The sequence below is a fragment of the Acartia tonsa genome, chromosome 14 (genome assembly GCF_053477335.1).
Source record: "Acartia tonsa isolate MP-2025a chromosome 14, ASM5347733v1, whole genome shotgun sequence".
Lineage (NCBI taxonomy): Eukaryota > Metazoa > Arthropoda > Copepoda > Calanoida > Acartiidae > Acartia > Acartia tonsa.
Window position 1 is genome coordinate 40538107 of NC_137273.1, and position 18031 is coordinate 40556137.

General features: G+C 34.8%; 2 protein-coding genes across 3 annotated transcripts in view; both read left to right on the forward strand.

Annotated features, from left to right (window-relative positions):
• The first annotated feature begins 2 nt into the window (after nucleotides 1-2).
• Nucleotides 3-18031, forward strand: part of LOC145305780 (uncharacterized) — an 86198-nt gene continuing 68169 nt past the window's right edge. The window contains exons 1-10 of one of the 2 annotated variants that reach the window (XM_080147580.1): nucleotides 3-134; nucleotides 1236-1358; nucleotides 1794-1944; nucleotides 3078-3185; nucleotides 3674-3715; nucleotides 4462-4536; nucleotides 6284-6404; nucleotides 7263-7536; nucleotides 8209-8325; nucleotides 9524-9781. In XM_080147580.1, coding sequence (XP_080003706.1) covers nucleotides 9-134; nucleotides 1236-1358; nucleotides 1794-1944; nucleotides 3078-3185; nucleotides 3674-3715; nucleotides 4462-4536; nucleotides 6284-6404; nucleotides 7263-7536; nucleotides 8209-8325; nucleotides 9524-9661 — 1275 coding nt within the window. In that variant the 5' untranslated portion in view covers nucleotides 3-8 and the 3' untranslated portion in view covers nucleotides 9662-9781. Of the gene's footprint in view, nucleotides 135-1235; nucleotides 1359-1793; nucleotides 1945-3077; nucleotides 3186-3673; nucleotides 3716-4461; nucleotides 4537-6283; nucleotides 6405-7262; nucleotides 7537-8208; nucleotides 8326-9523; nucleotides 9782-18031 lie in introns of those variants that run through there. The other variant, XM_080147581.1, reaches the window with a different exon arrangement.
• LOC145305783 (uncharacterized) lies at nucleotides 9781-14572 on the forward strand. The gene is made up of 8 exons (XM_080147587.1): nucleotides 9781-9921; nucleotides 10541-10621; nucleotides 11396-11467; nucleotides 11935-11968; nucleotides 12410-12458; nucleotides 13195-13462; nucleotides 14137-14267; nucleotides 14410-14572. Exons 1-8 carry the CDS (start codon nucleotides 9781-9783, stop codon nucleotides 14465-14467), a joined length of 834 nt encoding a protein of 277 aa, XP_080003713.1. The 3' UTR covers nucleotides 14468-14572.

The following is an 18031-nucleotide window of genomic DNA, read 5'->3' on the forward strand; positions in this document are numbered from 1 at the left end:
GAATCAAGATGGCGCTGGCAGAACCGCGCAGGCGCACAAAATTGACGCTGAACCCACGTGGCAACCTGTGGGCCAACGACGAAACTAAAGTTGGCCTCAAGCTCATGGAGAAAATGGGCTACCAAAAGGGCAAGGTATAATAGATTAGATAGCTTTTCGCAAATAGTAAAATTTAAACAAGGATGACAACATCCATAAAAGCGAAGCTCTGAAACGGTAGGACAAACGGACATTAACACTTGTGTAATGTCAGAACTGAATAATCAGAATGCGAATGTATAAGAGTCAAAGCAAAATTGTAAGTAAATTTGTTGAAAAACTGCTTGATACAGGATAATGATTATGGACATACTTACATTTTTAGGACTTGATTATAGAGTTGCTTCGCTTATAATATTGTACTTTGATGTCCCAGGAATCAGTATACCAAAAATCAGACCAATCAAATAATTAAGTCACATACAAATTTGTTGTTAAAAATGTAAAAAAAATCAACATGTTTAAAATGGACGTACGGACATTCTGGTAATGATTATAGAGTTGCTACGCTTTCTAACTCGTACCTAACTATTACAGGAATCACCATGCAAAATTTGAAATCGATAGGACAATTCTGACATGCCTAAATTAGCGAAAAAAAACTATTTAAAAAAGTAAAAAAATCAACGTGTTTAAAATGGACGTACGGACATTTTGGTAATGATTATAGAGTTGCTACGCTTTCTAAATCGTACCTAACTACTAAAGGAATCACCATGCAAAATTTGAAATCGATAGGACAATTCTAACATGTCTAAATTAACGAAAAAAGCTATCCGTTACGGACGTACGGACGGACGTACGGACGTACGGACGGACCGACCCTAATTATAGAAAAGCTTCGCTTTTAAAAAATATTCTAATATTGTTAGCCTGGAAATTAGGCCCTTATTTTTTTCTACTACTAGTGAAAAAAATTTTGTAATACGATTCTAAAATAGAATATTAATCAGTGATTTTAGAAGCCATACTGGAATAGTTATTTATCGCATTGTACTAAAGACAGCTTTCCGCAGAAAGTAAAATAATAAATATGTGTGCTTTATCTCATAAAAAATATATTGTTGTCTATAGAAGCCAGAGAAATGCTGTTAGGTTATGCTAAGTCAGGATAGAAATGCCCTGCTGGGTTAGAGCACCCTATAGGAGCTAGTAACACATAGTTATGTAATTCCTCATAAATTTTCATGTTTCAGGGCCTCGGTAAGAACAAGAATGGCATCATCGCCCCAATTACGCTGAGACAAAAGCAGGATTCCAAGGGGATGGGCTTCGAGGGACATGATGATGTTTGGCTGGCACATCAGGATGACTTCCAGGTATTATGTGGTGAAACGTTTTGGTGGCGATTTATCTTGGGGTGGGGGGGAGGGGCAGTGAAGGTACCCACGCACTAAATAGTTGTTAATATTCCCTTGACCCCTAAGAAGCTTCAGCGAGATATTAAGCAAAAGAGAGACGAACATCTAGTTACTTTTAAGGATTGGGTACCCTAACTAATGTCGGAACTCCCTAGAGGGTAGATTGATAGAAATTAATAGAAATCAACTTATCATTGTTAATTTTAATAGATAGATGTATAGTTACTTTGAAAAAAAAATTATTGATAATAAATCCGGGATGGGGGGAGGGTTGTATTATTACTTTAGGTCAGTTTAGGTTAGGTTCAGTTAGCCTATTAACGCTCACTCCCCCCCCCCCCCAAACAAAAAAATTAGACGCCCTTGCCTCACTGTGCATTGTAACTGTTTCAGGCTGTTCTTGCCAGTTTGAACGTGGAGCATGGCAACGAGGCCGCCCAGGAGGAGGGGAGAAAATCTTTAGAGAAACTTTCCAAGAAATCTAAGAAGCGCGTCCACTATCAGAAATTTACACGCGGCAAAGATCTTGCCAACTACTCTTCAAGTAAGTACAAAATTTAAGTATTATCAGGGATCTTAAAGGATAAGACAATAGACGATCTATTGATTTACTTTGGAAACAGGGCGTAGTTCCCTGTTGTAGGTGTTGGCTCTTGGCACCGATGTTGTTGGTGGTAGATTCGCAGCGTAGATGCAGCCAACGTAGAACTCTCCAAACCAGATTTGGAAATGATACTAGAGACATGATTCCAGAAAGTGGTGTAAACAATCAAAATTATAAAACACTACTTAAACAAATCCATACTGAGTATGTAAGAAAATCCATCAACAACCTTACTGACAATAAAGTTCTAGACGCCCCTCCCCCTCCTGTTAATGAGGCTGAAAGAGACTTTCCCAGACAAACAAGAAGTATGCTATGCCAACTAAGATCCGGATATTCTTCTATGCTCAACTCGTACATGTCAGCTGTTACAAAGAATACTATACTGATAGAAGATAAATGTCCCAAATGTAACCAACCATCACATACAATTAACCATCTCTTCAATTGTCCTGCTGACCCAGCCAACTTAACTGCTGAATCACTATGGATGGACCCTCTGGCTGCTGCGACATTCCTTAGCCTTGATACAGGCCAACCCTTCGATGATCATGGATAGACGGGCGATACAATGGCTACCACAACAACATCAATTGATTTACATAGCCAGTGACAATAAAAAAAATTACACCTTCTGTAGACTATAGTCATTGGTTGATAAGTTTGGTCACTACTAGTTTGGAACCACCCAATAAAAATTTCACGGTAAGTATTTGAGCCAACGAATAAGATAACGTAGGTTTTAAACCGGATATTATGCAATACATTATATATTTAATGGAAGAAATGCAATAGAATCTGACATCCCTCCCTCTGTTCCATCTTCTTTTGAATTTATTTTGAATTTGTGAAAAAGTTTTGACTAGGTTAATCTTTAAATAAGGTTTTTTTTTAAAAATAATTTTGGGGAGTTGACCTTACAACCCCCTACCAACAAGGACTAAAAACTGCCCAGAACTATTATCAACTTACTTCAGTAATTGGAATGTCTATTTGATACTATGGTTTTCTGATAACTTCCTGTTTTTAGAATACTTAGGTATAAAAGTCAAAATAAAACTTCCTTTTTTCAGCGGATCTTGGATGTATTTTGGGCACAGGTTCTGAAAAGATGCAGGCTCTGCAGAAGGAGAAGAAAGAGGCTGAGTTGGCGGCTGCGAGGGCAGCTGCCGCAGCTAAAGGTAACATATTGACATATTATCTGAATATTAAAAAAAAAGATATTAAAACCAATTATGGGGGTGCGTTTGGTGGAAGATGCGGGACGGTTGTAGTAATCTTAACCAAGGAAGATCCAAAAAAAATTTCGAGTGCGTTTTTTTAGTCCCGCGCTTTTTATTCAAATTTATTAATGGCTGGATGATAATCTACTCTTTAATTCACTTAGGCTGTAATAATCTTAAATAGCTAACATCCAAATATTTTTGTGTGTCTGTGTCCGTCCCATAGTCCGAAGTGGGGAAATGGGATTTTCTCGACTGCTTTTTAAGATAGACGGCTGAATTTTTGTATCAAGATTCCTTATACATGTGTGCAACCAGTGCATTTAGTATATAATTTACTTTGTCCGTCGGACATTCAGTCAGGCTACAAAAATATGACAGTATTTCCATCTCAAATTTTTTGTGATTCGCTACTTATGGATGTTGTCATGATTGTTTTGATTCAGGTGAAGTCATTGAAGAAAAGGAACATGGAGTCGTTACCATTCAGGAAAATAATCCAATTTTATTTCAAGAGATATTATCCAAGAAATATTTAACTAAAGGGGCATGCAGACAATTATTCTCATTTTCCATAAAGTTGTGTCTTTTCAAAAAGGGGTTTAAAAAAAAGGCGGAGGTGGGTTGTGCTAAAATTCCATAAATGTGTGAGTTTTAAGGCTAAAAACAGTAGAAGAACGATAATATTCACTAAATATGTGTATTCCTTATTTAATAGAACCATAGACAAAAAATATATTTATTTTTAGTGAATATTATCATTCTACCTACTGTTTTTAAGCCTTAAAACTCACACCTTTATGGAATTTTAGCACAACCTACCTCCCCCTTTCTCGTATATTTTCACTTGACACGTGTTTTTTGTTTGTTAAATTGTGACATGTTCTAAACATTAAGATAATTTTGGGTGAACTATATTGTCTTACATGATTTATCAAGATATGCTTTTTATGGGTGTAGTCATTCTTGATATACTGGGAATGTATGACAATTCCGGGAGGGAGGGGACAATGGACTGTAACCTACACGGTACGCAAAGTTTTATAATTGTCTTATTGTTTATTTCAAAAACATTGGGTACTTTATTTTTTTTGTCTGGTCCCGAACTTTTTAACCAATAATTTTATTGAAGGGATAATTTTGTTTAACATGATATATCATTGGGGATGTTTATCAATTTATCATCCATTGTCTTATCCCTTAAGATTCCTGATAAAGATAGGATTACTATTGTAGAAAGGAAATTACCAAGAATATTTCCAGCAGAAAATGGCCGCACTAAAAGCCAAGGGCCTACCTACATACACCGACAGGGAGATGTTCATGGAATTAATTTATGCTAGTGAATGTGCCCCTAGAGGCCTCTAGGACCACTTGAGTTAATTGGAGGGGGTTACTTTCTCTAAAAAATTAAAGTTAAGATAATTTTCTTGGGGTTGCTACTTTTTATGAAAGTACCCTCCCAGTCCCCAACTATAGTTATAAACCTTTTCTAAATAAAAATTCTCTTAAACTTTAGAACGTTTATTGTATAGGAGAACCATATCGGTACATTAGCCAGCGAGATATTGGCTATACATGATATCCAAAATGTTTTCCAGTATGGCCTCGAAACCGATTAATATCCGCTAGATTTGAACCGGTTCTCAGTTATACTGTAAAATCATGCATAGCATAGTATTACAGACAATTTCCCACGAATAATAAAAAAAATTATAGTATTAATACCAATTTTGTTAGTCTGGGATAAATATTGCATTTTTCAATATGGTACATTTGAGTTATTAATCGCATCGAATTGTAGACAGCTTTTCGCAAATATCATTATGAAAAATTATAAGATTAAAACCAGGGATAAGGGATCGGAAACCTGGCCATTAATTAGGTCTCGGCCTGGTTTTGAAAGGGATCATGCAACCTTTACCATTTGCCTAATTTAATGACCTTACTGGCGGACGGCTCATATTGGCTACCGCTCTAAACCAATAGTGTTCTGTGATTTGGGCTTATTTTGTATCAACCAATCACCAATTGGCTCCGCCAATTGGTGATTGGTTGATACAAAACAAGCCCAAATCACAGATGGCGGAAATTTTAGAAGCAGACAATTTTAGAAAAAATAATGATTTCGTCTGCTACGAAAAAATAAATATAAATGGTGTTAGATCACATTAGTTTAATTATTAAATCTGCTTAGAGTTGAACATTAAAAAAGGGCCACATAGAAAAAACAAAAATAACGGGATTATTTTTTTGGAAAGAAGGTAGCTACGAATTTTCATTTGGTAGTTTATAAATTAGATGTTGTATTTTGAATTTTAAAAATTTAGTACGGAGTTGATACAACACCTTCACCCTAATTTTTGTACAATACAACACAGTACAGATATATCATTACATTATATCCAGTATAGTATCCAAAGAACTTGATAGAATGTTACCCAAGTGCATATTTATTTATTTACTTTGAATTTTAATTAGCAATGAAATTTTCAAATAAAATTTTTACTCATTAATGAAAATGCAAATAATACAAACTAAAATCTGTCTGAGAGAAACCCAACGATAGCTTTCTGACAGTTCAAATTACCAAAGTAAAAGATAAAAAATTTTGGGAGAGAAAAAACTTCATTTTAACAAAAGCCATTAATATATAGGTTTATAAAAAGTTATGTTTTTTACTTTAAACTAGCTACCTGAATTTGATTCTATACTTTATCTACACACACACACACAGCTTTTTCATTAGCATTTTATACGAACTACTGCGCTATCCCAAAACTGGTTTATTAGGCTAGAAATAGGCCTAGGCTTGTAATAGGCCTGAAATAATATTTTCCTACGTTTCCCATCCCTTATCCCTGATTAAAACAGGTGTTAATTTTATGATTTTTATTTTAATATTCGTGAAAAATTGTCTATAACACAATGATATACATGCTTTTTCAGTATGGCTGAGAACCGGTTATAATCCAACGGATATTAATCGGTTTCAAAGCCATGCTGCTGGATATAACTATTAGTGAATGATAATTGAACACCATGACATTGCCAACACAGGTTTAATTCAACTGAAGATAAGAATACATCTGAGGAGAATAGTGATGAAGATGAAAAGGTTGATTTTGTTGGCTTCAGCGGCACTGAGAATGTTGATTACACCCTCGGACTTTTAAGGTAGGGATACGTTTCAGAGAGAGAGAGAGAGAGGGGGGGGACAATGACCTGTCCTATTTTATTGTTTTATTTGTTGGCTCAACAATTTTGGGGTTTAAGTTGAGTCTTCAAACGTTTCAACCATTAAGTGTAATCTACATAAGGGATAATTTTGTGTATATCCTTGGGAATGTACATAAAAAAATCGTCCTATCCCTTTAGATCCCTGAATACGTTTGCATATCTTTGTAGGAAACCAGGGACTGTAGAATTTGCTCGGACTTAATGTAGGGGTACATTTGCAGATCTGTAGGAAAGGGGACTATGCACGAATAATAGCAAAAGATTATAAGCATCTTCCAGTAGTAAACCCAGGGTGGGCATACAAAAAAACCGACCCAAAAAAAACCCACCCAGGTTTTTTTTAAAAAAAAAACAATAAAACCCCCATAAAAACCCTTAAAACCCTGGGTTTTTAAGGGTTTTTGGGTTGGGTTGGGTTGGGCTTGGCTTTTTAAAAAAAACCCTGGGTTTTTCCCCACCCTTAGTAAACCTGAGTAATTTTTGGTAAATATACTAGGTTTATGCTTAATATAGTTATATAGACTTAAAATGGTTTTATATCCAACAAAAATTTGAAATTTTAAGCACTTGAAATATCATCAAATGTTTTATTGAGGTCAACTGTTGTTTCATAAGCTTATTATTTAGAAAAAGGAATGGTAACTTTAATTAAACTGTTTACAATATTACAATATTATTAATTTACAGCGTTTGAAAATTTTTTGTCGTGTTATTTTTTTTTGTCTTTTTGATCTCAACAAAACATATAATGATGTACATAAATTTATCGGCCATTGTCTTATCCCTCTATTTTAGAAAACAGAGAGAAAATCAAAATAAACCCTCTGAAGAAAATCAACCATCAGAAAGTCCACCTACTACTGACAACAACATCGATAATGAGGAGCTACCTACAAAAAAGAAAAAGAAAAAATCCAAAAAAGAAAAAGGCGACGTTAACTCTAATGAAGAGATAGAAAAAGAAAACATTGAAAAAGCTGCCAAGAAGTCAGAAAATAAAACTCCCTGTGATGATGAAAATGTTCAAACTGAAGCTGAAAAATCTGAGAAAAAGAAGAAAAATAAAAAGGTAAGAATCATCCAACCAAGTTTAAACATTGCATAATGATTCCTTAAACAGTTAGGAATATTTTTAATGAGTAATGCTCTTTTTTACTTGAAAGTCAGTTAGTCCATTTTAAATATGTTTAAATATTTTTTTTCTAGAATTTAATTTTAAAACTTTTATATATTCCAATAACTAAAATGGGCGCAAACTAATCCTAATACTATCGTAGTAACAGGATGTCTGTCTGTCTTTCTTTGTATCTCTACCTTAAGATAACGCTAACGCTTTAAACTTGTATGGTTCTCCTTTACAATAAAGCTTCCTGATTGGTCTAGGGAAGGTTTATTTATTTTTTTTGTGGAAGGGTAACTTAAACCTAGAACGCAACCCCCCCCCCCCGCAATTTAAATAAAAAAAAAGAGTTGAGTCCACGCTCCCTTTCACTCAGTGCCCCTACAGGTATTTAGGGGCGTAGCCGCTAGTCTTAAAACTATAGGGAACTAGTTGCTGTACCCCTAGCCTCTAGAAGAGGGCGAAGGAAGTCAGAAAAATAACTCATAACCACCGCAAAACATATAGCAAGCTTCCCTTAAAAAGTTAAAAGTTGTAATAATTTGGATCAGTATTCTTCATAAGCTCCAGACAAAAAACCTTACTAGTTTATATTATGGGATAATCATCCTTGTATTGTAGGATAAAGACAGAGAAGTAGTGGCTGAAATTGAAGCAGAGAGCGAAGCTGCTCCTCAAGTTGAGTCTACAGAAGTCAAAAAAAAGAAAAAGAAAAAGGACAAACAAAACAATGAAGAGGTAAGTTTTTTCTCTCAGGGATAGAACAATCATTATAATAAAGTAACAGGAAGTGGGTCTGTCTGACTGTGTGTCTGTTTTTTTTTGTACCGAAGGATCTCGCTAACCGCTGAACCGATCGGGTTCTCCTTAACAGGGTAGCTTCTCATAGGTCCTGGAACTATTTTGGGGGGAGTGTACCACCACCCAACAAATAGAAATCACAGTAAAAAGTTTTACGTATTGAGACTCGTATAAACTTGAAAGCAACATATGTATCGTATTATTTTTTTTGTAAAACAAACATTTATAGTGCAACTAGGGGCTTTTAGGGGGCGTGGGCGCTAGTAGAAGCTAAATTAAGAGCATCATTTTTTGCATAATTCCGTAAAATTAGGTGCAAGCTTGCCAGGGGCGTCCAAGCTTTTTTTTTAAGGGGGGGTAAAATGGCGCGCCGAAAATTTTTTTACTCCCCCTCAAAAAAAAAAAATTACCCCGGGGGTAAAATTTGCTTAAGGGGGGGGGGAATCGCCACTTTACCCCCCCCCCCCCTTGGACGTGTATGAAGCTTCCAGTCAAATGCGTTTATTAGGTCAAATTGTTCCTAATTATGCGTTTGGTCAAAATTAAGGACAGGTTGACCTAATAAGCGCATTTGACTACAACCCAAGATGACATTCTTTATACACAACTTCTACCTATTATGTGAAATTTTTAATATAAGTTATCAAATTTTTGTCAAGAGTTTATCATAAAAAAAGGGGGCGGGTTTACTCTAGTAGTAGAGCTAGAAGAATGTATGTTACAGTTTTGTAATCATCTAATCAAGCCTAATCGATCCTAAAATAGGAATATCAAATTTGTAAGTTTAGTAAATAATTTCTAGATTTTTATGGGTTTTTGTGTCATTTTCATTTTAAAAAGGAATTCGTTATCATTAAAACATTAGAATAAAACACTAGAGGGAGAGAGGGTTAAATAACAGCATTTCCTTATCGCAATGACCTTGTGCCGACTCTCAATTCTACCTTGTCCTTTGAAAATCAACCAATGGTAACGTGAATATTAACACAGCCAAGTAGCAGAAAACAATTTGGTAGCAGACGAAAAATGTCATTGAAAAAGGGGGGGGGGGTTATCTGTATATACATCTACACTATAGAACTATTATTAAAAGTATCTAATCTTATAAAATCATTGATTTTGTAATATATTTTAGTGTGAGGATGTACAGCATGCAAAGAAGCGAAGCCACACAGAAGATGAAATCGCCGAAACCGACGAACCTCTGAAGAAACGGAAAAAGAAAAACAAGAAGGAAAAATCCTCCAATGAAAATGAGGAACAAAACAGCTGATAAATATTTTGCGGATTTTTCATTGGTCAATAATAATTTCGTCGATTTCCTATTGGTCAATTTGCTTGGTCGTTTAAACAAATAAAGGTTGCCACCTTTTTTTATATTATTTTTTTCAGATGGTCGTAATGTCGGAGAAAAAGCGTAAAAGCCTGGTAGATTCGGAGGTAAAAAGTAAAAAGAAGAAAAATGAAAAAAAGAAATTGGTGGAGTCGAGCGACTCTGAAAGTTCGTCTGAAAATGAAGATTCTCCACAACTAGTAAGTGTTCATGATATTAGCTTTCATATTTTTAATTTACCTAGTCTTTTAGATCTTTCTAAACATTGATTAAATTCGGAAAATAGCTTAAAACTATCCCAGAACCAATAGCCATATTCCCTGAAGAGTAGAGCCCAATAGGTTCAGTTGTTAACGAGATCTTAAGCTTTAGACAGACAGATATAGTTCTACTTTATATAAAAAAAACTAGTGGCCACGCCCCTAGAGGCCTATAGTGGCGCTTTAGGTGGGTGGAGGGGTTGGACCTCACCTTATTTAATTTAATTTTAGTTTTTAAAAGAAAAGTTAAATAAATTGTTTGAGAATGGTTATATTTTTTACTCCTTATAGTTATAAACTTCCCAGGACCTATGCGAAGCTACATTGTAAAAGAGAATCATGTCGGTTAGCGAGATCCTTCGCTACAGACAAACAAAATATCTTACTACTTGTCTGTATGTGTGTACTGTACGGCCAAGAGAAAGCGAATTTTTCTCGGCTACTATTTAAGATCTAAAGCAGATTTTTTTTTGTAAAAAATCCCTATGGCCTATTCGCATCCAGGCAAACACTGTTTGTCCGTCGGTCTGTCAGTAAAGATTATTATTGGTAATTTTAGAACACCTCGTTCCTGTTAAAGCAGCAGCAGAGACAAATTGAAGAGCTTTCACTGGCAGTAAAACAACAAGAAAAAATTCAGGTAAAACCAGGGGATTATATTCTGAACAAGATTCATTTCTTTTCCCTTCCTGCAAAAAGAGAGGGGTAGGTTTCTGGTAGAATCCGTAATGTGTGTGTTTTAAGGCTTAAAAATAGAAGTATAACGATAATATTCACTAAATTAGTAAATATGTGTATTTTTTTTTTAAGAACTAGGTAGGTATAGACAAAAAAAAAATTTTTAAAGTTAACTTATAACACATAACCTTTACGGATTCTACCAGAAACCTTTTCAGTAAGGGTAAAAATTGGATAAATAAAGTTGCTTAGCTAAACATTTGCCCAAGTTTTTAAAAATAAGTTGAAAAAATAGAAATTGTGATATTTTAACTGTAAAAAGAATACGATTCTAATTACAAATTAACTTCCTAATGACATTTTTAATTGGAAACTTTATGGGTACTTTCCTACAAAGTGCCTGTCGAACACTGAAACACAACATATTAAAAATAGATTGAAAAAAGGAGGGGTTACTTTTTCCTGTGCATAATTCCTGCAGTACACACAGAACTTTTTGAATTTTGATTGGTTGTTTGATTAAGTTGAGTGTTCAAACGTTTCAACCAATACTTGTAACCTACAGAAGAGATTATTTTGTGTATCATCATTGGGAATGCACATAATCCATGCAATTTATCGGCCATTGTCTGATCCCTTTAGATCCCTGATTTAAGTTTCTCTAATCTCTTATTTGATGCACCAGTTCTCGTCCGATTCCATGAATCAATGAAATAAACCCTAACTTGATTATCAGGAGTTGACGCGAGCTTTGCATTCTTTGGGAGCACCAATTACGCCGGGAGGCAAAACCCCAAAGTCAAAAAAGGTAATAGTAAAAGTAACAGGATGTCTATCTGTGTGTCTGTACCAAAGGATCTCACTAACCACTGATCAGATATGTTTATCCTTTATAGTGAAGCTTTTTATAGGTGTTTGGAAGGTTGCTTAAAATTTTAAAAATATATTGTCTTGGGATAGATTAAATTAAAGAGCCGCTAGGGGCGCAGCTTCTAGTACCAATTAAGAAATTTTAAAGTGTCCTTAAGGACGATTGTGAAATATACGAAATAATATAAAAGTGTAACAGGATCTGTGTCTGTCTGTACTGAAGAATCTCTGTAACTGCGGAACCGATACATAAATTATAGTTTCTAATAGGTTCTGGGAAGGTTTTTAACTATTTAAAATTTAAATTGCAAGTGGGAAGTCGACGACCTTCCCACTCCCACAAAAAAATAGGGGGTCCTCTAGGGGCGTAGCTGCAAGTATAATTTAATATTTAAAATTTTGTAGTCCAAGAAAAAGAAGAAGAAAGAAGAATCCGAAGGTAAATTTATATCAATTTATAAATAACTAGCGTCCTCTAGAAGCCTCTAGGGGCGCACACATATTCGCATTAAGCCGTTAAATTGTTTTGTCCGTCTGTCATGCTTTGAAAGACTTAAACTCTAGGTATTTTTCCAAGGTTTCGTAATTTTTAATAGTTTTTTTTTGCATTTTCTTTCTTTTCTTTGGTATGACTGATTATCTGCTATATAACTAACCATTTTATGATTTTTTTATTGTGTTTCGCTACTTATGAATGTTGTCATCCTTGTTTTGGGTATAGTCACTTTCGTGGCAACGCCCCTTAAGGGGCGATTCGTCGTATTTTGAAAATGGCTTTTGATGGGTTATTTTAGGTTAGGTTAGATTGTGAAAATACGAAGAATAGCCCCTTAAGGGGCGTTGCCAAGAAAGGGACTATACCCCTTGTTTTTTATTCCAGCATCTGAATCTGAAAGTGAGACAGAGGAAAAGAACACAAATAAAGAAACAGGAATAGTTCCATGTTTAATGTTTGTTTTAAGCAGTTTTTTCCTGGTAGTTCCCAGGGATATTAAGGGAGTAAGATAATGGACAATAAATTGATTTACATGTTTTTGTTGTTACATCCCCAATAACCATAAACAAAATTACCTCTTATGCAAATATTTATCATTGGTTGAAAAGTTTGGATACACACAGGGTTTTAAAGATTTAGGTATTACGGAAATAACATTGTACAGTTACATCAGGGAGGGAGGGGACATTGGACTGTAAATAATACTGGTACCAACAGTTTATAATCACGTTATAGGTAATAATTGTCCTCTGGTTGTGTAAGAAGGGGATTATTGAGTTAAGTTTGGTTACTTATTAGTCACGTACATAATATCAGTACTACACTTATCCCAAGCTCCTCTGCGGTGAGCGTCATTTATTACGGTAACATAATTTGGGACACCTGCCATACCCGGCGAGGGTGAGGTAATAATGAGTAGCTCTCATGAGATAGCGGGTCAAGTCATAATGATCTTGAACGTGGAGCTTGATAGCCCTAGTGGCTAGACAAAAGTGTCTCAGCCTACTCCTTGACTACTTAGGTCCAAACCCTAAGAGACTATAGATGGATAATCAATCAAAAAAATCAATCAAATCATTATCTTATTTGTTTAATTAAACCCTTTGGATACTTTTATAAGTTACCCAATTTTTTTTCATAAAAATCTCTTCATGTAACTATCCCTTTGTAGAAGAAAACAAATCAAGTCAAGACCAAGAAGTTAATGAGAGTGATAAACAAAAAGAAATAAATGGTGCCAAAACTAAAGCTAAACCTGTTAGCTTAGATAAAAGTATTAAAGATAAGCTAAAAAAGTACAGGGAGGAAAAGAAAGCGCCCATAAAAGAAAAAGTTTGGAAAGAAGACTTTATTTCGTTGGAAAATAACGAGAAAAGTTCACAAAAAAATGAAGAAGGCATGGCTGATAAAACTGAAACACAAGAGACGAATCAAGAGGTAAAACAATTTAAGAAATTAGTTTAAAGTCCCTTTCTCTCCTTATTTTTGAAATAAATTAAAGCCTCCTTACCAAAATAACCAAAAATGGGAAAAAAATGAAAAATAAAGAGTCCTAAATTGAACAATATTTGTATTTAATAAAATAGACAAGAAAACTTTAAATAACTGAATTTATTTAGAGGGAGGGGGATAAAATATTTTTTTAGCAGGGTAAAAAAATTATTAGAATGTTAGAATATACACCCCTGCCTAATAAAGGGGGGGGGGCGGATGTGCCACTTTTTGAAACCCAAAGTAAAACGTACATGATCTCAGCCAATAAAATAGTTATAACTCTGAAATTCGGCACAGCAGTTACTTTTGTGGAGAACAATATGGAACTGTGAAGAAACGGCGGCGAAAAAAAACAAGTTTATCTCAGATGATTGAAAATTCAATGTCTATTATGGCGAGAAAAGACAAATAAAATTCGGCGGGAAATGGCGGTTTTCGGCGGGAGCGGCGGTTCTGCCGCCCTTTCTTCACAGTTCAATATTGTTCACCCCAAAAGCAACTGCTGTGCAGAATTTTAGAGCTGTAACTCTTTTATGGGCTGAGATCCTGCACGTTTTACTTTTGGTTTCAAAAAGGGGCACATCCGCCTCCCCCAAATAATATATGTATTAATTTAGACGGACAAGCAGACGACGACATCTGATGGTGAAGACAGTGATGTAGACAGTGAAATGGCGCCAAATGGCACAAAACCGGTTTTCAGCGGCAAACTTTTATTTGGCGGCACTTGCAATCTTCTCACCGTCAAAGGAATGGATAAATAGATACTTTCTTAATAAAATATAGTACCCAAAGTTTTGAGCCTTCGAATACACAGAGAGAAAGGGGACAATGAACTTTTTATTACACTAGTCCCCAAACAGCCCTATTTATCCTGTATTGTTATTGCCAGGCTACATGGATGGGCGACCAGGCGGGAAAAAGAAGAAAAAAAGTCAAGTTGAGTAGACGTGCCTCAGGGAGTGATTAATGGCAGTTAAGAACAAGAACAAACACAGTCATAAGTTTTCTTAATATTAATATTTTCGGTTCTATTCAATAATCAAATGTCTATTTCTTAATTAGGTATTTACTTTGTTGAAAGTCTCATTTATGACATCGTATTTTAGACAGCTTTCCGTGGATATTCCAAAGAAAAATTCTAAGACTAAAACTAGTTTAAGACCCGGTCTAATAAAACTGTTATTAATTTTATGATTTTCATTATCATATTCGTGGGAAATTGTCTGTAACACATTACGATAAATGATTTTTCAGTATGGCTCGGAACCAGAGGATATTAATTGGTTTCGAAGCCATAATGGAAAATAATTTATAGATGTTGCATTGGGCTAAGACCAGAACCTTATTGAAGGGGGGGAGGCAGAAGTGACACTTTTTAAAACCAAAACTAAAAGTCAAAGGAACTCAACTAAATAAAGAGTAACAGCTCTAAGATTTGACATGGAAGTTGCTTTACAGAGGTACAAAATGGAACTGTGTAGAAACGGCGGCGGAATCACCGCTCCCGCTGAATTTTTTTTGCGCCTTTTCTCGTCAAATGCAAGTATAAGGAACGACAGGAAAGTGGAAGGCTGCTAATGCAGTAGAAGAGAAGTGTGGTTTTACTATAAGTATTACCCCGTCCCGGATTTGAAATTTTTTTTTAAAATTTTTGCCCCCAGCCAAAATATGGTTGATTTATGCATAAAAATGACCCATGCAAAATATTTTTTCTGTAATGCAAAAATTGCGACGGTACAAGCACTGCAAAGTTTTTAAAATCTGCAAAAAAAACCCTGTTTTTATGACTTTTTTGGGGCTTTTGTACCATCCCAATTTTAAAGATTTTTACAAAATTTCAATTCAAGTGTGTTGATAAATACCTGAAATTTACCAAAAAAAATGGGGGCAGTCTCAATTATAACATATGAAGGTGTAGCAAGTAATCTTCCAAATACAAAATTGTCAAATTGCATACATATATATTATATAATAGGATTGGGCCGGAAACTTTTTTCGACGGATACTGGATATCTGGCTGATTTATAATGCCATATATCCGGCAAATAAATATTATTTGGCCTGATATCCAGTTATTCGACCGGATATCCGGTTATTTGGCCGGATATCCGGTTATTCGGCCAGATATCCGGTTATTCGGCTGATGTTCTTTTATTCGGCCAGATATCCGGTAATTTGCCATATAACGATTATCTGTCATTAGAAATCAACTGGATATCCGGTATCCAGCCAAAAAAGTATCGGCCCAACCCTATTATATATGTATGCAATTGTTTCTTCTTTACAGTAAAGTTTCTGATAGATCCAGGGAATGTTTCAGTTATTACCACTTAAATAAAATTAGAGGATCGACCCTTCTCTCAGGTGCCCAAGAGTCCTTTAGGAGCGATACCGCTAGAAAGTACTATGGAGAAGCTCTTCTTGTGAAAATTAGATAATTTTTAACATTATCTTTTTATGTTTCATTATTCATTGTTTATCTCTGTTAATTTTGTATTAACTTAATGGAAAAAAAATTTTTAGCTTATAAAAGATGTTCGGTGCTTTTCCTCAACGTGTCTTTTAATCACTGACAACCCCTCCCTCCTTATATTAACTTGCAAGGGTCCCTGGTACCCAATATAAACTATCTTAACCTGACCTTTTATAATTAAGAAACAAACTAGAAAGTATCCCTTCCTTTTTTCAAGGTCGGGAGATGGGGGGGGGGGGGGGTACGTGCTCGACTTGGCACTTGGGAAACTGGCAATAATTTGCATTAAAATTACGTCTTCAATATATCAAAAACTAAAGCTATAAAGCAGAAGTACCGATTGCAGGGTTGCTACACTTTCTAAACCCTTATTGTTAAAGGAATCATCAACCAAAGTTTTCAATCAAAAAATTTCAACTTGCTTAGATTAAATAAAAGAGCTAACCTTTACGGAGTTCGTTCAGACTCATATTATAGAAAAGATTTGCATTTAATAAGTATCAGAAATAGATTGGACAAAATAGGCCGTTTAATACACTAGTCCCAAAAGTTTGAAAATAATTCTTATTCGTTGACTTAATAACTTTGGGGACTTTCAATAAATTTTGATGGATTGGTTTATTAATTTGAGTGTTCAATCGTTTCTACAACTAATTTTAATCTACAGAAGGGTTAATTTTGTGTATTATTAATGGGGATGTACATCCATTCATTAGCCATAGTCTTATCCCTTAGATCCTTCAGTAACATGTTATTTCTTGTTATGTAATAAAAATGAAAGTGTTATTATTAGACTTTGGGTACAGGGATCTAGAGGGATAAGACAATGGCTGATAAATTTATTTGTATATCCCATGATGATACACAAACTGACCCTTTTTTGTTGATTACATAGTGGTTGAAACGTTTGATCACTAAACCTAATGAACCAACCAATTAAAATTCAATAAAAGTCTCCAAAGTTGTTGAGCCAAGAAATAAAAAAATGTTATTATAAACCTTCCGGGACTAGTGTATTAAACAGTCCAATGTCACCTCCCTCCCTAGTTATTATTAGACTTGTGATACACTCTTGAGTTCAGGGAGGGAGGGGACATTGAGCTGTTTATTAAATTAGTCCCCAAAGTGTTATAACGGTGTTTTCTTACATTTGGGTTAAAACATTGGGGAAATTCAGTAAATTTTATTTGGTTGATTTATTAAGTTGAGTGTTTAAAAGTTTCAACCTCTAGTCTTAATCTACAGAAGGGATAATTTTTTGTATCATTATTGGGGATGTACATCAATTTATTAGATATTGTCTTATCCCTTTAGATACTTGAATAACATGTTATTTCTTGTTATGTAATAAAAATAAAATTATTTCAGTTATTATTAGACTTTGGGTACAGGGATCTAGATAGAGAAGACAATGGCTGATAAATGGACGTATATACCCCATGATTATACAAAAACTTACCCTTTCTGTTGATTACAATAGGTTGTTGGAACGTCTTATTAAACCAATTAAAATTTCAAACAATCTAAAAAGTTGTTGAGCAAACAAATGAAAAAGTTTTTAAAACTTCGGGGACTAGTGTAATTAACAGCCAATTGTGCTCTGCCTCCCTAGTTATTATTAGACTTTTGGTACACTCTGGTATAATTCAGAGAGGGAGGGGAAATTTGACTGTTTATTTCACTTGTCCTCAAAGTTTTATAATTGTTTTTCTAATTTATTAGGTTAACAACTTTTGAGAACTTTATTAAATTTTGATTGGTTGGTTTATTAAGTTAAGTGTATAAACGTTTCAACCGCTAAGTTTAATATACAGAAGGGATTGTTTTGTGCATCAAACTTATATAATAGAGGTAGCCCGGATACTTTTTTGGCCGGATATTGGATATCCGGATGATTTAAAATGCAACATATTTGGTATTTGGAAAATTACCGGATATCCGGTCGAATAACCAGATATCCGGCCAAATTACCAGATATTTGCTAGATATCTGGCCAGATGTCGAATATCCGGCATTATAAATCAGCCAGATGTCCA